Source organism: Pogoniulus pusillus, chromosome 33, assembly GCF_015220805.1.
Source record: "Pogoniulus pusillus isolate bPogPus1 chromosome 33, bPogPus1.pri, whole genome shotgun sequence".
Lineage (NCBI taxonomy): Eukaryota > Metazoa > Chordata > Aves > Piciformes > Lybiidae > Pogoniulus > Pogoniulus pusillus.
In genome coordinates this window covers 8,426,448-8,447,467 of record NC_087296.1, presented here as the reverse complement: position 1 = coordinate 8,447,467, position 21,020 = coordinate 8,426,448, and the positions used below count along the sequence as shown (strand labels likewise).

Below are 21,020 nucleotides of genomic sequence, written 5' to 3'. Positions count from 1 at the left end.
GGCAAACCTTCTGGTTGAAAACTGCTGCCTTATTAAATGCAGATGTCAGATTTTGCATTTCTAAAGCCTGGCCTGCAAGGATTCTAGAGTTAATTAGCATCCTTGAGTTTTCCTACAGGATAGATGTGTTTTTATGCCTCTGTAAACAGCAAAGAAATGTTTATTCTCACAAGTGCAGCAGCACTCCAGAAAATTTGTTGTCATTTATTATTGTCTGCCTTAATGTAGATTTTTAATTGACTTGATTTCTGTATGTGATTTGAGCAAAGGGAAGAGGGAGGAAGAAAGTGCAAGATTACTATTATCAGCATGTCCCAAGGCTGCAGCTTTTAAATTTAGGATTATAACTGTTATTTAACAGAATTATCCTTGACACACATGGCCTGCAGAAGAAGTCTGAAAACAAGGACAGAGCAGTGTTGTCAGGTGACACCCTGAAGCAGTATCTTTGAAAAGGTCTGAAAATGTCAGTTTTTGTCTAGAAGATGATTGCTGGCATTCCAGCAGGGCTCTGCTTTGTGGAATAGGAGAGGAGGGGCTACATGGAGGTAAAATCTCGCCTTTTGTTGTGGAAAGTCAGGTTGCCTGCAGTGGCCCTTAGAAAAAGACTTTTCTTGAGTCATCATTAAAGGTGGTGTTTGAGAAAGGGAGATGTTGGACCTGCTTGGAGTGGCAGGAGAATGGAGAAGTGGTGTCCTGGCTGTGCAACTGGACCACCCCCAAATAGGACAATGCGGGCTATGTCTGACTGACTGTGGAGGTAGAGAGTATGAGGTGTCCCTGAGTCACCCCACTGCCCCAGCTTCTGAAGTGGATGTCCTTTGCTTGCATCATGGAGCTGCTCCACTGAGTCTTCAGGCAGTTTCCTCAAGCCATATTTATTTGTGGTGCACCTTTCTAATCATAGAATCAACCACATTGGAAGAGCAAGGTCTTGGTTGGACCCTCAAGATCATCCAGTCCAATCTATCAGCTAGCCCTAGCCAATCAACTAGACCATGGCACTAAGTGCCCCATACAGTCTTTTTTTGAACACCTCCAGGGATGGTGACTCCACCACCTCCCTGGGTAGCCCATTCCAATGCCAGTCACTCTCCCTGTGAAGAACTTCCTCCTAACATCCAACCTAGACCTCCTCCAGCACAACTTGAGAATGCAAACCACATTTCTGTAGTGATGTGTATAGGTATAAAACTTTCTGGCTATTTACACAAAATGACAGGAAAATATCTACCGATGGCTACAGTAGCACTTGTAGCCAGAGAACATCTTACCCTAACAGCCTCAAAACCTTTCCTAGGTGTTGTTCCTGCCCACTTCAGCTTTGTTCTTCTGTTATTAGGCCATACTGAGTTTGAGCCAGTTGTATTTATGTGATATTCAGGGGGCTGGAGCACCTCTTCTGTGAGGACGGGCTGAGAGAGTTGGGGTTGTTCAGTTTGGAGAAGAGAAGGCTCCAAGGAGACCTTATTGTGGCCTTCCAATACCTGAAGGGGGCCTGCAAGAAAGCTGGTGAGGGACATTTTAGGTGTCAGGTAGTGATAGGACTGGGGAGAATGGATCTGAGCTAGAGGAGGGGAGATGTAGATAAAACATGAGGAAGAAATGCTTCACCATGACAGTGGCAAAGCACTGGAACAGGTTGCCCAGCATGGTGGTGGAAGTCTCATCCCTGGAAGTTTTTAAGGCCAGGCTGGATATGGCTCTGGGCAACTTGATCTAGTAGAAGGTGTCCCTGCCCATGTCAGGGGGGTTGGAACTGGATGATCCTTGAGGTCCTTTCCAACCCTGACAATTCTGTGATTCAGGTGAAAACTACTGTGAGCTTAATTTTGACTTGAAAAATCCATTCTCTGCAAGAAAAATATTATTTTAAAACATTGCTGCTCTCCGTTTCAGAGGTGTATGCTTAAGGGAAATAAAATCTTATTGAACTGATACATCACACAGTAAATTCGATTCCTTAAAATGAATTCATTTTGAGAGTGTCCTGACCATAAGCATGCAGGTAATGGTAAAGGTTGGGGGTACAGACACGGAATTCTTACAGTAAGCATCCGATTGCCACCTGGAAAACAGTGCCACTGTTACTCTGTACTGAATATTTCATACTTCTAACACATATAACATGAATTAAATTAAGCATTGAGCGAAATGTATTTAATATTGAGTATATTCTCAAGTCAGTATTTGCTGTGGCTTCTTGCTAAATCAACATTATAATCCTGCCTTCTTTTCCCTACAGATGATGAAACATGCCTGGGATAATTATAAACGTTATGCATGGGGATTAAATGAACTGAAACCCATATCTAAGCAAGGACATTCAAGCAATTTGTTTGGTGAGTAGAGTGTATTTTTGTGCTTAGTGACGTTAGCATAAAACAGTAAATCAGCTGAAAAGCTTATAGGTGATAAACGTGTTCTTCCTCCCCTCTGTCATGCAGTGTGGCTTTCTTCCTTACGTATGAGAAGTAACAGAAAAGAAGATGATGTGCTCTGTGACCTTTAGAGGTTCCTCTCTGAATGTAAATGCTTTGGTTGTCTTAAATACTTCCCTAAAAACTTTTCTGATGAAATGGAACTCACTGACAGAACACTTAGTGAACAGGAAACAAAAACTATATGGGCTAGCGGGGAGTGAATCTTGTAGAAGGAACAGAAGATGCCCTCTACGATCATGAAGATAGCAGAAACTATCTACACTTTCAGGAATTTATTTCCATTCCTTAAAATACCTGCCAGTGTATATCAGGCTCCCTTATCAGGCGTCCTCCTTCATGAATATAACCACTATTTGTGCCTCTACATGTTGCACAGCACATACTTAAGTAATGCCCAAGTTGTTCTCAGTGTAGAATAAATAGGCATCTGAAAAGCTACAGCAGGAGAGGCACACTGCAGAAATCCAGTGTAATGAGGCAGAGCTTTTACAGTGTCTGAGTGGGACATAGGGCTGGATAAATAGCATCTGAAAAGCAATAACATTTCAGGGAGCATGAGATAGCAGTCTTAAAAAGTGTCATCATCTTCAGTTTTGGAGAAAGACATAGTATTAAACTGTTTGACAACAGTCTTTATATTCAAATAGCTTCTGGTTTCCAAACAGAGAAATGAAAAATGAACTAATTTTTGTAGCTGAGACAAAACCAGTACATTATATAGGAACTTATTTTGTTGCATGTTTGGAAAAGATACTTTGAAGTGGAAACATTTCCTACAACAGTCTAAATAGAGCACTTATCAAGTCTTCAACTATATTTGGAAGTTGCTAAGAGACAGCAGTTGCTATTACAAAAATACATTGAAAATACAACATCTGTGTTGATCTTGCTGTGATGCTTGTCTAACCTGGGTAACATCTACAAATGTAGATTAATTATTGGACTTTGGACATGAATTGGCTGCTTGGAACCAGAGTGGTTTGGGTGAACTTCAGGGTTAAGTCAGGCTTCTGTTTTCTTGAACACTAAAATTTTTACCTTCTTCCAAATGAGTGATAATTGTGCAGTATAATATCATATTTGAAGAACTATTGACTTGTTGTCTTGGTTTTCTTGGAGAACAGAAACTTGATCTTGACAATCAAGTTTTATTTGAAATCCAAAGTGGTATAAAAATGTGTGAGGTTTGAGTTCTTAATGATATTGCATGGATTGGCAGAAAAAGCTGTAGTTGTATTGACTTGTGCAATGCTTAGGCTGAGAGTTCTGTGGATGTCGCTTAAGAACAAGCCGCTGCAGGCACTCTTCAGCATGAAATAGGACAAGTGTTGAATTTGGAAATAAAATTGCATTTAAAGGATCAAGAGCTAGAGTCAGTCTAAGTTACTTTCTCATCATGGTCCTCTAGCATAAGATCTTACAGAGGTTTGCTTAGAAACATCTTCAGTCTTATTGGTCTTGGTGCAAATCAAACTAAGCATCAGATTGCTTACTGCTGATTTGCTTTACAGAATGCTGAAGAGCAGTGTGCTTACAAGCAGTTCTGTCTCATAAGCTGCCCTTTCCTGAATCCATAATCTTCTTTGTTTTTAAGAAACCAGTGCTTGTTTCTATTGAAGTGTCCTCAGATCATTAGATCTGTACCTTCATGCTTGAATTTTTAAAATGCCTTCTTTTTCATAAAGCAACCAAATGATGGTGTGGTTTTAGTTTTTCTGTTGTGACAAATAGATGAACCTCCTTTTCCTCATGAAAGTACAAATAGGTTTCCTCATATTCTTTGTTTCTGAAATTTTAATTTTTTTTTTTTTACAAAAGCAGATTGCAAATTGTTGACTACTTTTAAGGTAGTTATGAATTTAATTAGATACAAAGACATTACCTACAGCTCTATGTCCCACCAATCTCTTTGCAGCCTTCAGAAGTAAGACATTCTTCTCACTGTTATTCATTGTTACTAGCTGCAATTTGCTATGATTGCCTTTTCTTATTGCTTTCAGATCTGAATTCTACAAAAATACAACTTTGTGGTTATCTTAATAGCAGTAAGATACAGCACATTTCCTTAGCCAGTTATGAACACTTTGCCTTCTATGAGTTAATTGCAGTGATGGTGCTTTGCATAGATTGGGAGTCTCTGTAACGGGATAGACTTCAAGTACCTCACTGGGGCAAACATCAGGTTTCAGGATTGTAGCTCATTGGTTCTTAATATTGTTTAGGTAACACAGGAGTAGATCTCTCCTGTCACAGAAAGGAAAAGTTGTTTTCAAATGGTACTGTTTCTAAACTTGATTTTGGAAGTAAAAATGCATCAGTCCTTATTAACATCATAAGACATTTTGTACATAGATTGTAATGACAGTTGTGTCTTGAAGGCAAGACAGAACCATCATGATGTGTTTCTCTGAAACACAAAAACAAGATGGGCTTTTAGAAAGTGTAATTGCATGTAGATATGAGGGTTAGGCAATAACATCAAGAATTTGGCAGCTATGCTGACACTGTTGTTAGGCTAAGGGAAGAGGAATATGACCAACAGGACAAACATGAGAAAAGGGAAAGTGACAGCTGGTGGTTTTGACCTTGGGGGGAAGGAAAAGCATCCTGCTTTAGCACCTCATACAGATTGAGAGCAGCAGAGGTTTTCTGGAACTGAAGACTTCCTGTTGAACTTTGAAATATTTTGTTTATCCTAAAGCCAAGCCATGAAACCAACTTTTGAAGGTGAGGATCAGCCTTGATCTTGCTGGTATTCTCTGAGCAGTGTGTGTACAGGGTGTATTTGATAAGTCTTTGGATTGGTCAACCGCAGATATATCCATGTTATGAGCAGCAGTTACTTCCTCTCACATGTGCATGCTACAAAGAATTAACTTTTTGAGAAAGGCTGAAGCACATGAACTGAAGTACTTCTGTTTCAAGCCAAAGCCACAAACTTGCCTCTGGCCGTTGCAAAGTCTTTCCAGCACATCCATGTTATGCTTCCATTTGCTTTTGATTTGCCAAGAGTGCTTTTAGCATATTGTCTTGACAAGTAAGTAAACAGTATTCTGAGGGTTTTATGGTTTACTCCAGCTAGAAGGGATTCAGTTACAGTGACAACTATTTGAAAAAGCAGAAGCAAAAAGTCATCAGTTGTGCCCGTGTAGCATTCTTATTAAGTATATGAAGTATACAAGAATTTCTAGACTAATGAAGTAAATTGAATAGCTAAACATCTCTTTGCACCATTCCCATACCTCAGCAAAACAAGGCATGTCTCCCAGGCTGGTAGGACTTCTGCTGTGAGCACTGATCATTCCCTACCCATGCCTGGTGGAAAGTAGACCCCGAGTTAATTTTTAGTACTTTAGCCTTTAAAATTTCAGATTGCAGCTAATAATATTTGCTAAAATAGAGCTTTCTCCATGTCTTATCCTGCTTTGGAACTGGCAAATCACAATTTTGCCAGTTTTTTTCACAGCACCTCACCACCAGCCCACGAACCCAGGAGCTGTTCCTCTCAAGCCTTCTGTACTAATTTTAAAACTAATGAGCATTGCTGCACTAGAGGAGAGAGGTTTTCTTGCACTTAAGTGAGTGTTGCTTAAGGGCTTTTTTAATTATCTGTAACTGTATTTCATGTGCAGTGTTTCCAGTTTAATAATATTGTAACTTGTGGGCATAGTATAATTAGTCTCTGCAAGTGAAAAAGGACCTTTTCTGAAGGGGAAAAGGGAGGCATTTAATAAATACAATCTGCAAAGCCAAAGTGCTGTAATTTAGCAAGATTCCTCCCACTTTGAACTGGTTTGTTGGTTGTTTTTTTTTTTAGTTTCTTGTGCAGGGCATTGTGATATTTTTAGAACCTTTTCTTTTTATTGAGGTATATTGAGATTTTTTTTATAAAGGCTGCCACAATTCATATTCAAAGCTGTTTTGTAGCATACTTCAGTGTGTATTTTTAAACTCCGAAGTTCATTAATACAGCTCTATAAAATGAATTATACATGTAGTTAAACAATATGTTAATTTAACTTTAAGAGCTTCAGCATCTCCCCTCTGCCCTGCATCTTGTTTCTTTTCACTGTTGCTGCTGGATTCCTTGCAATTTTGCATGTCAGTGTGTGGTCTTAATTTTGGAGGCAAGCCTGACATCCTTCCTAAGTAAATTAATAGAAACTCTTCTAAAGAATAACATCAGCAGAGACATGGATGAATGACTCAACACAGCATTTGTGAGAGGAGGGCATGCTGTTTTCTCAAAGCAGTTGGTCAGTATGAAGACAAGTTTATTGTCTTCACAGATAGCAAAAAAAGCTTTTTTTCAGGATTATTACTGGCCTCTTGCAGGGATCCTTCGATTCCAGGGCCATGATCTCAAATTACTTACCACAGGGCTGGAAAATAGAGTGACCAGAGTGCGAATTTGGCAGTGCTAGCAAAGTTACTCAAACTGGCTACATCAGTGGCAAAGTGCAAGTACTTCCACAAGACCAGAAGAGTTCCCTGAGACAGATAATTACACTTTGAAATAACAAAGAAAGTCTATGATACCTAAATCTAAACTGGCACAGAACAGCATGAGAGGTAAGATTCTAAATGTATACACAGAAATACCAGACTTGAAGGTTGAAAACATTTCAACACAGTAAAAGGAGGCCCATAAAAAGTGGTGTAGATGGAATGATATTGTTCTTTGTGAGGAACAATATGCTTTGTAAGGAGTGGAAATATGAAATCTGGAGATGACATGTTCAAACACACAAAAGGAAGTGGTTCATTACGAGGCATGTAGCTGTATTGGTGCCAGAAGCGTGGTGAAGGGCAGACTTGCATGGAAAGCAAAGACATGAGCAATGGAGGGAAAAGAATCTGTTAAATCTCTGTTAAATACAAAGACACCAGAGCTGTCTCTCAGATGCACAGACATACAAAATAATGGAGATAGAAGAGTATTCTGGAAACATCACAGCATTGTTTCATATTACACATAAGAAAAGCTACATCTGTAATAAATTGATAGGATTGTTTCCTTTCCTGTTCCTACCAGCTGCTAACAGGGATTGAAATTAAAAATGCTAGTGTTGCTGGTGGTTTGCCAGTACTTAAAAAAGAGTCTCATATTTTGGCATAACACACTTTAATAATTAATCACTCTTGATACTTTAAATTGCTAATGATATTGGATAGGAGCCTTTTCAGTGAACTTTAAATAAAGGAAAACACTGTTTTAAAATCTGAGTCAGCTTTTGAAAGTGCTTTAAGAATTCTACAGCTCTCACCAAAATGTTAGTTTGAGTACGTTGAGTGTAACATATAGTTCAGATTTGTGTATATTCATGCAGAGCTGAAAAAAGTTGGATGCTTGATTGATACTGTTTCTTACATTTGCATACGTAATGCTACAAAATACCTGGTCTTACCCCCCACATTAAGAACACCCAGACTGTTCTTATTGACCAGATTAAGACAAAACAGTGACAGTTTATATTCCTGTATTTTTGGCTGGGATTTTGACCCTGAAAGATCTAGAAGAGGGTTTAATAGAATGCATCTGTTTTGATTGAACTTATTCACCTTACAAATAACTGGAAAGTGACAAAAATTCGCTTCAATGGCTGAGCAAAATGAAGAGTCCAAGAAGGTCAGGGTGAGGCTCAGTGTAATTCAAATACAGCTATGTGTGAATTACTTCTTTTCTCTTCCACAGTAGTACAAAGTAGTAGCTCTTCTGACAATACCAAAGGAGACCTTTTGGGAACATTTCTACTTCATTTGAAGGGGTGTCTTTTATTATTTGTATGTGCTGAATTTCCATCACTTAAAAAAAAGAAATCCTGTGTTAACTTTCATGTGGAAAATTTTAATATCAGAAACATTTTATGTAACTTCTGTTTGAAAAAAAAAAAACAAAGCAAAACGACATCTTATCTTCTGTAGTCATGCAAGAACAAGAAATCCTATTCATGATGCTTCTTGGATTGTGAACTATAATAGTTGAGGGAGCTGATGTATAGCATGACCTGAGGCTACTTCATCTCTCCTTATTTATGGTATGCTGTTCTATTTTTGTCATATGCTTTGGCACAAGTTCCTCCTATTCAGAATATGACACAGAACCAGAAAAAAAAAAAACCAGTTGAATTCTGGAAGAGTAAGGGGCCTGGCTTCTATGCTGTTATAGACAGTGCATAAGGACATATCTGAAACTTTCTTCCATGTCATATTCTCTGTGGTAGGCTTGCAACTGTTTCACGTATACACACACATATATATACACATGTGTATGTGCGCATATGTCTCCAAATGTATTTGCTAGGGAGGAATGAGAATGTTCTGGAAAACCAACCCCAAACTTGGTATGCTTACAACTCTCCTCCCATCCCTTGCAAATGATTAAGTTCACCAACATGCATTAATTTCTGACATCCTGGCTGTATTCTATTTCAGACTCTTTTGGCTGAAATATAAACCATGTCTGGACTAGACAAATAAAAGCTTCTTTTGGCCCACCCTCCAAAGAGTTTGGCCATAAGCCAGTTGTAGTTCTTAAACCATATGTCCACATAAGCTCAGTCACTGGGCTGTGCTAATGAGCTTGTCATCCATAGCAGTTCTCCCTACAGTGACACTCTGGAAGCTCATACAGTTAGTTATCCTCTGATCAATTCTTTTGTTCCCTTCCCACCTGTCCCTGAGGCACTCTTCAGTAATGTAATCTCCTTTTCTTATTTGTGTGCACACACCTTTGCATTGTTAGAAATTAAAATGTATTCTGTTTAAATGGACCCACTGTGCATTACCCAGAGATGATCTAGACTTTATATCACACTATTCTGGTATGCTGAGTTAATCATCCACAAATCTGTTAGTAGGTTGTTTTCTATTTTCTTCCAGATCACTGCTAAAGATTTCAAGTGTTAAACTGCAAAACTTTTGCTTTCTGTTGAGTTAAGCGGCTTGCAGGCTAATCACTTCCCTGCAGTAAATGATGCTGTTAGTAAAGAGGAGAGAGAAAAATGGAAGCATATTGACAAAGGAAGTTGAATGGAGCATACTTAGTCTGAAGGCTTTGGTAGAGGTGATCCTGCTCTGGCAAGGGAGTTGGTCTAGATGGTCTTTTGAGGACCCTTCCAGCCCCTGACGTTCTGTGATTCTGTAATGCTGTTTTGCTTGGGTAGGCTTGTAGGTCTGGTTATCTCCTTCCATCAAAATTACTCAGCTCAAGCTGATGTTGCATGAATTTCCAGTCCATTTTCTTTATCTTGAGTATACTATTTTCATATTATCTGCAGAATAGATCTGTAAGTTCCTAAGGTGTATGGATTTGCTCCAAGTAATATCTTCATTCTGCCCAAGGCAACTGTGGAACTCTACCATGGTGGCTGCTACTTTTCTGGCACTTTTTGTAACCCAGTGCTCCCTGTTGGTCACATATATAGCAGTACTGTACATGTGTGGGAAAACAGTGTTTCTGTCCAGATATTCTGTGTTACAGGAGTGTGTATTGTCACTGCCTAGCAATAATCTTTGCCTCTTGTATACCATGACTACTGTGTAATTCCTTGAGAATGTGTAGGAGCTAACCTGAATGATAACTATGTACTAATCCATATGATGTGCTTTGAGAAGCATATAGATAGATTGTGAAATATTTGGTCTTTCTGCATAATAAGAAATGTTCATTTCACTGCTTTTTCATTTTTTCCTTAATTCTTTTCCTCCCTTCTTCCCTTTGTCTGACTGGTTATAAATGAGCTGTTCAGTGACACATTTTCCCTAGCACTTCTAAGTTTTGATTATCCTTTGGTTAACTTAGCGTAAACTGCAGTTGTTCACAAGTCATAATTTTGGCCTTGAAACTGACACTTTAAAAATACATTCTGTATTCTTTTCTCTGTCACCAAGGAAGGTGTAACTGCTGGACTATTTTATCATCATTAAGAGCTTTATTCTGTTTTCCAAAGACTTCACAATAATAGCAAAAGTTGTTTCAAGTAAAGTTCTGCCTGAAGTTCTCCTATTTTCTTCCGTCTGCCTGCCAAGACACATCTATGCTCTAGGCAATCCATATAGGCCAGATTCAAAAGAAACCCACCCCATAGGAAGTGAATGACTCCAAGAATGATTTCTCAATAAGGATCAGTTCTCCTCTGACTCAGCAGTGAGTTGCAGCTCGAGTACTAATCCTTAAAATTGAAAGCTCAGCTGTTTAGAGGTGATGTTTGTTGTATTGTGAGAGAATTGGCACAAAGGATGTCACTGCCTGGTGAGCAAATCAGGTCATAGATGGTTTTTCTCTAAGTAGAGCTTAGTTGTAAGAGTTCACCAGGAGCTGCTTCTGTTGTATGGAGTTACTAAACATTTGCAGGGCCAGTGCAGTAGTGTTTGTGAGAACATCCTCCAGCAGCCTTCCACAGTCAGTCTCATGAGCTCAGGAAAGGTATAAGCTACTTAGCCAGGTTTGAAAAAATGCTTTTTATTTAGTACGTGAGAAGGGCAGTCGAGCTCCTTAATAAACTGTGCAAGTGTATAATGTCTTTCTCACCAAGGTATGCTGCAGTTTTGTTAGTGGAACAGGTACAGGAAAACATACAGATTACTTCCTTCAGAGTAGGAAAGGGAGATTCCAAACAGCATGGGTTCGGGTTTCAGCTGGATTAAGTTTATTTTCTCCCTAGTAGCCAGTACAGTGCCGTGTTCTGGATTTAGGATGAGAATCATGTTGGTTGTTGCTAAGAAACATTAACCCTAAGTCAAGGATTTTTCAGCTTCTCCTGCTGCCCTGCCAGTGGAGGCTGAGGGTGCACAAGAGAGCTAAGGAATTCACATGTGCAAATTTGCCTTTGATCTCCCAGTGCTGTCTGCTGCAGGTTCCATGGTGATGCACAGAATCAGAAAAATTGTTTTTCAGAGAGGGTGCTTCCTGAAGGGCTTTCTTAACTGAAATCTGATTAGTACTTGTCAGCTTCTCAAAGCTTTATATGTGTTCTTGAGCATAAAAACACAAAAGGGCAATTGATTATTTTAACTCCAAACTGGAAGATGCAATAACTTCTCGATGTATTGAGATTTACTGGGTTTTATTAGTTACATTTTACAGTGAACTGTTCCATCAATTATTAAGAAATGCAAAGTCATGGCTGAAAATGCAGTACATCAGAACCGCTATTCAGAGCTCCACTGGTGGGAGAGACACATGTTAGGATGTTGTGTTATGATGTGGGAACCAAAGTTAAAGCTGTGAGTTACTAATTGCCCCCTTGGAACTTACACTCTCAATTTTCCATTGGATTAATTGAAATCGAATTTTGAAATCATGATTAATTTAAATGAACCTAACTGAAAAGCCTTCTGCTGGAAAGTAAACCACTGGCTCTTCCTGTGTTGCAGGTAACATTCAAGGAGCAACAATAGTGGATGCCCTTGATACGCTATACATCATGGAAATGAAAGAGGAATTCAAGGAAGCCAAGGAGTGGGTTGAAAAAAACTTAGATTTCAATGTGGTAAGTAGCATTGCTAGTACACATTTAATGCTCTGTTGAGTGTCCAGCGGCCAATGAGGACTGAGGTCTAATACTACAGGCATGATACAAGGCTTCAGAGTTGAGATCGTTGACAGATAAAGCAAGAAGCATAACCACAATAAATTTACTGCTCTGCTTCTACACAGCTTTTCAAACTGAGAGATTTAGGTAGATAAGAGGCAATGAAATGGACTGGAGGAAGGAGAGGGAATAGAGTGTTTATCATTGTGAACAGCAAACTTCTTGGCTCTTTTGGACAGATGAGTAGGGACACTTAAAGAATTCATTTTTTAGTTATGCAAATGCTACATTTTTGCTTTTTAAAATGTTCCACAACTTAGAATTCCCTCTGGAGGAAGCTACAGGTCCTCTACACCAGTTAAGTTCCCTTGTGTATTCTCGTAAAGCTGAATCCTATGAGTTAGGCTGAACTGTTGGCACAAACTGAGCTGGTTTATTCCTGTGAAGTCATCACAACTGCATGTGCAAATCGTCCTATTAACAGGCAAATATGCAGCTGAGGACAAAGTTCATTATTAAACTTTTTATTCCAGAAAGGCCCTGAACAATCAAACACCTCTGTAAAACTTCAACTGAGAGGTCCTGGGTTTGGTATCTCTTTTTTTTTTCCTTTTTCCTTTTGTGGGCTAGAATATTGGAATTGCTGTGTACAGAGAGTCCTCTGCTGATTGGTGTTGTATAGTAGGAAAGCATAGTAGTAAAGTAGGCACAGTACAGTGAGCACTTAATAGCTCCTGTAGTTGATGTGTGTAATGGTAGAAACACATGCTGAAAACAAACTGCTCTTTCTCTAATATGTTTTGCAAAAGTCAGGATTAATTAGATTATGCTACATGCTTCAGAATTAATTATCATTTTAAGAAGGAGTTAATAAGAGTGGGATATTATATAATTTATATAAACAGCAATTTAGTGTGCATTTATGTTTACATGAATAATGTAAGTATAGGATATTAAACTGTGCTTCTGAGTGGTGTCAGATGTCTGATTCACATGCTAACCTTATGTGTAAGATATTTTTCTTTAAAGAACCACAGGATGCCAGGGGTTAGAAGGGACTTACAGGGATCACTGTGTTCAACCCCTGCCAAAGCAGGATCACCTAGGGCAGGTTACACAGGAACACACCCAGGAGGGTTTTGAAAGTCTCCAGAGGGAACTCTGCAGCCTCTCTGGGCAGCCTGTTTCAGGGCTGTGTCACCCTCCCTGTAAAATGTGTCTCATGTTGAGGTAGAACTTCCTGTGTTCCAGCCTGTCCTCGTTGTTCATTGTCCTGTCCTTGGACACCACCAAAAATGGCCTTCCACCTACACCCTGACACCCACTCCTCAGATATTAACAGACATTAATAAGATCCCCTCTCAGCCTTCTCTTATCAAGACTACACAGCCCCAGGTCTCTTCACAGGAGAGATGTTCAATGCCTGCAGTCATCCTCATAGCTCTCCATTGGACTCTGTCCAGTAGATTGATGTGTCTCTTGAACTGGGGGAACCCAAAATTTGACACAGTATTCCAGGAGTGATCTCACCAAGGCAGAGGAGAAAGGGAGGAGAACCTCCCTAGACCTGCTGGACACACCTATCTTGATGCACACCAGGATACCACTGGCACACTTGGCTACAAGGACACATTGCTGTCCCATGGAGAACATGCTGTCCATTAGGACTCCAGGTCTTTCTCCATGCAGCTGCCTCCCAGCAGGATCACCCCTAGTCTGTACTGGTGCCTGCTGTTTGTCCTCCCCAGATGCACGTCGTAGTTTGAGGCCATGAGCTACCCAGGGCTGGACGCCAAAGGTGACTCTTTACTCCTTCTGAAGAGTGAGAATGGAAATACTGCACACTGCTGGGAAGTTTAGAGAGGTTTTGTTAACCAGTGCATATATGCACAGGGCAACTAGGTAGAATGGATACATCCACAAGCTAAGCCAGGTCTGTCAGACTGCAGCCATCTAGAATCCTCTACCCTCAGCAGGCCTGAGAGTAGGCCATAACTGCTCTCACATGAGGCAGCTCAGGATTCCCCACCAGCGAGTAGCCATCTCCCCTACACAAACCACCAGAGAACGCCTGCTCTTCCCACAGACAGGGGTGAAGGGGGGAGAGGAGGGAAGGGAAAACAAGTGACATGGGCCAGGCACTGCCTTAATAAGCTGTGATGCCTGAAAAAGGAATACAGTAACAATAGTACAGTATCCTGGGATGCCCAGATCCATCCCCTGGGGTGGGTCTTGCTCTCTGTAGTTTTCTTAGGGCAACCTGGCACCCCTCAAACTATGACAATGCAGGACTATACTTGTCCTTACTAAACTTCATGAGGTTCCCCTATCTTACTATCTTAGCATTATTAAGATGTTTTGAAATGTGAGAACAAAACATCATAGCAAGAGGCTATGGGGATTGCTGAGCTCCACATGGAAGAACATCATAAAGCACTGCACAGTGATTTACAGTAATAACACTAAAATCATTTGATTTACGTGAATCTTTATACTGGAAACTTCTGGATCACAGTATCACAGTATCACCAAGGTTGGAAGAGACCTCACAGATCATCAAGTCCAACCCTTTACCACAGAGCTCAAGGCCAGACCATGGCACCAAGTGCCACGTCCAATTCTGCCTTGAACAGCCCCAGGGACGGCGACTCCACCACCTCCCCGGGCAGCCCATTCCAGTGTCCAATGACTCTCTCAGGGAAGAACTTTCTCCTCACCTCAAGCCTAAATTTCCCCTGGCATAGCTTGAGGATGTGTCCTCTTGTTCTGGTGCTGGCCACCTGAGAGAAGAGAGCAACCTCCTCCTGGCCACAACCACCCCTCAGGTAGTCGTAGACAGCAATAAGGTCTCCCCTGAGCCTCCTCTTCTCCAGGCTAACCAATCCCAGCTCCCTCAGCCTCTCCTCGTAGGGCTGTGCTCAAGGCCTCTCCCCAGCCTCATCGCCCTTCTCTGGCCACACTCAAACATCTCAGTGTCCCTCCAACTAATTTTTTATGCAAACACTACTACACTGCTCCTGTTAATTTATGCAGTTATGAAAATGATGTAGCGTTTAATTTTTTCCCAGTAATGCTTAGAAGCTACAAAGCCCTAAAAGATGTCTGAAACTTTGCATTGCGTTAGTCCAATATGCAATACTGATATGCATCAGTAATATTCCTGATACTCCTGTAAATAGCTGTCTTGAGTTTGAAACCTCACAAAATTATTTTCACCATGCTTTATAATCGTGCAGAATTGAATTTTATGTTGGCACCAGTAATAAGTAGATTAATTTTCTTGAAGTGGAATGGGGAAATAAAAATAAATAACCACAACACCAACTTCAGTAACTGATGACAGTTTGTTTAATGGCTGAATTGTTTGAAGCTACTAAATGTCTATATTTACCTATTTTCTCACTTTCAGTACAAGTTCTACTTTCAAATGCTTCTTTGCATTTATATCTTGTAGTTTAAAGCTAGAAATTACTCAACAGCAGAGCCTTCCCTTTTGTATTTAAGCATTTAACATGTATCAGGCATTATTTGGCATTTTCTGCATTCATGTGTCTTATGATGTTATTTGATCCTGTTTTAGAAACCTTTCTCCTATGAAAGTGATTTAGTTGTTAAAAACTGACATGCTGACATGTTCTTAAATGTTATTTCCTGTCATTTGTATAAAATGCATCGCTCTTTGATGTTTCCAGTCATTTCCTGGGCAGCAACTGCTTAATCAGCTTTTGAGGAAGCATGTTTGGCTTTTATTTGTATAAATAGGGTTAGTCTTTCCTCTCCATTTCATCTTAGAACTAGGTTTTTTTAAATCATACCTTTTTTTCAGGTGTAATTTACAAAATTATCAGATTGAATTCTGTAGAAGGATCTCTTCTCCATATATTGTGTGTCAGTGCAGCTACATAAAGCAAGTTTTCCTCTCTAGAAGTCAGTAATATGTCAAATAGTGATTGTATGTTTTCGACTATTTGGCCAGCACTCAAATCATTCTCATCACCTGGACGTAACAGTTTCCAAATGTCACTTTGTAAAGTAGGTACTGATTTATCCACACAACAGGATTTAGGGCATAAAAATGACATAGAGGGCAGTGACATCATCTCTTCACCTTAGACTTGAGTGCCTTCATTCAATGAATTAGTTGTCTTGTACACTCTTGTTTACCTTTCTGAAGAAAGCAAACTGTTTGGACTTTGAAAGAGAATTCTAGACAATTAAATGGCACTCTTCTGTGCTAACTGGTGGATTTTGGTAAGCTTGTGAGTGGACAAGCTTCCTCTTTTGAAGTATAACATGCTTAGGCCATTTTTATTATAGCTGGAGCTGCCAGCTGTATGGTTTTGTAGCTGACATATCCATGTTATAATGCTTGGAGGTTTTTTTTTCTCTTAGAACTGCTGAAATTCTTCATATTTGATACCTTGCTGAAGTTTCAGCCAAGCTGAGTAGTCCTCCAGGAATTAAGTTGCCTTTTCTAATTCTGTCAATATTTTAAGAGATTTAGACATAGTTGTACCTTTGGAAACAGTTGACATTTGCAGTGGTTAAATCTGTGGTCTCATGAATGTGTGCTCTGTTTTCCATTAAATCACTTCACCTCTGTGGAGGTATCTTTGCTCTGCAGTTAATATAGCTGAAGATTTGGTTTGACCTTCCCTTTTCTCAGTGCTCATAAACAGCCCTGTCCAAGGCTGCACGGGGCCAAAGTGTGTATCAACACGTTACAAGAGAGAAAAAATAAGCCAGTCTGTGCCAGGATCACTGGGGAGCTTGGCTGTTCCCTAGCTACAGCTACACACTGCTGTATGCTGCCCTGGTTTTATGTTCTCCTTATTTGCTTTAGAACCTACACACACAGAGTATTCATAGCTTTCTGAAAGCGTTTCTGTACCACCAACTTCTGCTTCATACAGGGAGGAAAAAGCTATTGGTCCCTGCAGCACAAGGTGTGTATCCATACTTGGGAAGAGAGATTGGAAGAGTGATCTTCAGGACAAAGGGTCGGGAGTTAGGGAGTAGGTGCCATGTGGCACAGCAGTGAAGGGCTGGGAGTTATTACGTACTGGAATTGGTGGTGCTTAGCATCTACACTGAGACACACTCCACATTCTTTAGAATGAGGTACTAACAGACTCTTTACCGTCTTCCTCCTTGAGTTTTCCTTCCTTGAAAAGGACAGTCTTTCCCAGACTGCATACTGGGAACTATCTCTGGCCAATGTAGCATCCTAACACATGCCTGGACATTGGCTGGAACAACAGGGGCCCAAAACAAACCAGAGGGTATTAACAGTTAAATGATCTGTGGGACAGTGCTTGAAATGGTGCTCAAACCCCACTGAGCAGCCATCTGGTGCGAGTGTAGCCAGGTGAGAGCAGAATGGGAACAAGGCACAGAGCAGGGAGCCATGATGAAAATGGTTTGTTCTACCAAAAGATATCTCAAATGCGAATTAGGATCCAAACAAAAGTAACTTTCTGCTTGGTTATTGGTGGATTTTGCTTTGCTTGCCTCATCCTGTGTGGTTTTTGTTCAAAATTAAGGATGACAGGAAATTCTGTTTGTTTGGTCAGGTGAATGCAGCAGGATGCTGTGCAATAGCTCTGTCCATGTGGATATGATTTAGCAGACTTTAGTTGACTGTTTCTGTGAGCACTGACTCATTATCTGTCTCATCCCAGATACCTTCATTTGTTAACTGCACAGCGTGCATCAACCTAGGAAAGAGTTGCTGTTGTGCTGTGGGCGAAGTACAAAGAGAGGTTCATTATTTGTTCTCAAAGATATCCATCTAAATACTAAATGGGTTGAGAGACTGCATAAAGAGAAATGATTAAGATGGCAAGGAGACCATCAGTATTGTGTTCTACTAGTGCTGCTAAGCAAGGTGATTTACCAATGTTAGTTACTCCCTGTGTCTAATTTTATGAGCCACGCTGAAGCCTGAAGGCTTACTTACCACTTCTGAGTCTGTCTTTTTACTTCAGCTTTGCAAATTGAGGTTACGCTTAAAGAAGCTTTGTGTGCATAGCTGTGCAGTGGAAAGGTTTTGCATGTAATATGTCTGATCTTCTGAGAACTAGAAAAGAGTGGAAAAACAGAGACACTTGCAATTATGTTGTGCTAGTTTGAAGCTAGCTAGAATGTTTAGGTGAGAAGAAGTAGATTACAGGCTGTGAAAGGGAAACAGTGGTGATGTCTACTTCACTCCTAGGCTTGCTGAGAGGTATAAAAACAAGAGTCAAAGCATAGATAAGGCATTCGGGCACTGCCTGGGCTTTGAGCTGCATTTCTCTCTAACCTCACCTTCTGTCTCTCTATTAATCCACTTGCTTCCTAACGCCCCTGGCCGAACCTCCATTCTTCCTTGGGACACAAGGCAATATCTGGGGAAAGGTAGAGGGGTGGGAGAAGGTGGAAGGGCGGTTGGGAGCCCCTCCTGGGGACTCAGGTTTCTGGGAGGGCTGTTGTGTTTCTGCATTATCTTTTAACTTGTATATTAATATATATAACTGCATACATATTGTAAATATCTGCTTGTATATTGTGCTAAGCTGTAAATCTAAGCTTCTTTCAATTTCCAGAGCCACTGAGTCTAGTCTGAGTGATTTCCAAAGTGTGGGGGGGTGGGTAACACCCAAACCATCACATATGTTTATCTCTGCTGTCACATATAGACGAACATACCATTTTTCCAAGATCCCAGAATAGCAAACATTATTTGTATTTAATTATTAATGCTTCTAGCCTGCGTCTTTAGCTCAAATCTGTCTGTGGTGTGGCAAGCTGTAGTGGCACAGACTTAGGATCCAGATTATTTCGGATTTCAGCATTTGCAAATTTAAATCCTACTGCTCTCTCACAAAGTATAGATATGATGACTGACTTGTAATTGATTTTAATAGCCATAGAATCATAGAATCAGCCAGGTTGGAAGACACGTCCAAGATCATCCAGTCCAACCTATCACCCAGCCCTAGCCAATCAACTGGACCCTGGCACTGAGTGCCTCATCCAGTCTTTTTTGAACACCTGCAGGGACAGCAACTCACCACCTCCCTGGGCAGCCCATTCCAATGTCAATCACTCTGTCTGTGAAGAACTTCCTCCTAACATCCAGCCTAGACTTTCCCCAGCACAACTTGAGACTGTCCCCCCTTGTTCTGTTGCTGCTTGCCTAATGTTCTGGCTTGAAAGCAGATGGAGTTTTGACACTTAATTCTTGGTAATTTTTTTTCTCTTTAAGTTAGAAAATAATTTCCTAATTACAACCATTAGCAACAGAATACCTTTCCTATTAAAAAAAATAACAACAACAAACAGAAAGAAAGAAAAGTAAAGGTGTGTAGGAGGTGTGAGTAAATGGGTTTCAAGTCAGTATGTAGTAAAAAAAGCTTAAGGAAGTCAGCAGTTGAAGATGCTTCTTCAGTTTGTGGGACTATCTGTTTACAAGTAACTGCACAACTTCTTAGTGTGTTCTAAATGCCAGACTTCAGAGTGACTTTATTTTGGTTTGGTTATGAATAAGAAGCTATTTCCATTGGTTAAAAGGAGATCCTGCACATATATTATTTGCTTATAGAGTTGGTTAATGTCTTCAGTAACACTTTATTTTTGTGCCTGGTTTAGATCTTAGAGTTTGCCATGTTTGCTGTGTGGGGCTTTCAGCAAGGTTGAGTACATGTTATGCAATAACCAGGCTTTGACACTTGCAATACAAAGATTGCTAGAATTGTTTCCCTGGTCTGTGGGAACAGAGTATTTTAGCAAGCTGCCACTGAATTTCATTTGTGGAATATGAATGAAACTTTTTTCCCCTCAAACTGTAGATAATTAAACTGTTTAATTACAGTAGCTAAAAGTGAGCTGCTGGTATATTCTTTACGTCTCTATCATACTTCCTGGACTGCTTAGAAGTGCTAAGATTTATTGTTAATCCCAACTTTGTGCTTCAACAGGGGGATATTATTTATTAATGATCATAATTAAAATTCCCTCTCATTTCACTTGAAATGTGGGTCCTTTCTGCCCACGTTTCAGTCTAGTATTATATATCTTTCTCATCATTGTTCAGTGTAGAGTCCCTGGCGTTCTTTTGCACAGGGTTGTAGCTGCTTGATGCAGGCTGTTCGTGACAGTAGGGTATGGCATGTGGGTGTGGGAGGGTCTGTTATATTCCTTCTACATAGGAGCAATAGATGGGAGTGCAGATGAGGTGACTGAAGTTTTATTACACTCTTGACACAAACCCGGAACTGAAGGAAAGAAAATTTGGGAAAGAATTTGTGCGACAAAGGAGACTGAGACAAATTATTTGGTAGGATTTGTGACCTTACTTCAATCTTTATAAAACTGAGAGTAAGCTTTTTATCAAATATAAGTTAAGGTGACTTGATTATTGTGAATACATTCATCCACATAAAGAGCACACAGTACTTTCTCCAACTGAATTATGGATGGCATTGCTGATGAGTGCCAGGTGGAAGCTGATACTGCATAGATAAAATTGGGTTGTATTTCAAACAACATTTATAAGTGAGGTTGACTTCCCATGAGAAAATATAGATGGAAATTGTTTTGGCCTTGGTCTGTGAATTTGTATCATCAGGTATTTGTGTACAGCTGGATGTGAAGGCAAAATAAAAACTAACATTGCATACTCAGGATGAGACTGATGAGTAGAAATACACAGATTTTGTTGTGCAAGATGCATGTGGGTGATGATTAAAAATAGGAAAACAAGGTATTGATTAAATGTGTAATGCATAAACATGAAAAGATCAAACCAGAAAGGAAGGTTAAGTTGGTGTCATGAATGCAGTTGAACCTGCTGCTGTTATTCATACTGTGCTGCAGTCAGGCCAGCTTGAAAAATGAAAGTGCCAACTGGAGCTAAGTGTGATGGGGCTTGAAGTCAGATTGTTACTATGGGAGGCTTCCTGTTCTGGTTGCTGCTTCTGGGTTCCAGGTTCTTGGATGCTGGCTCTTTTCGGCAGGCGTGATGGCAGTACGGGTGGCAGTCAGGTAGCTGCTGGCTTTG

General features: G+C 40.2%; 1 protein-coding gene across 5 annotated transcripts in view; it reads left to right on the top strand.

Moving 5' to 3' along the window:
* MAN1A1 (mannosidase alpha class 1A member 1) overlaps positions 1 to 21,020 on the top strand; it is a 135,965-nt gene that overhangs the window by 30,717 nt on the left and 84,228 nt on the right. For all 5 annotated transcript variants that reach the window (XR_010308138.1, XR_010308136.1, XR_010308135.1 and 2 more), the window contains exons 2-3: positions 2,246 to 2,342; positions 11,823 to 11,938. Coding sequence is in view for 1 of the 5 variants with exons in the window: in XM_064170087.1 (XP_064026157.1) it covers positions 2,246 to 2,342; positions 11,823 to 11,938 (213 nt within the window). In the remaining 4 variants the exon portion in view is untranslated. The remainder of the gene's footprint in view (positions 1 to 2,245; positions 2,343 to 11,822; positions 11,939 to 21,020) is intronic.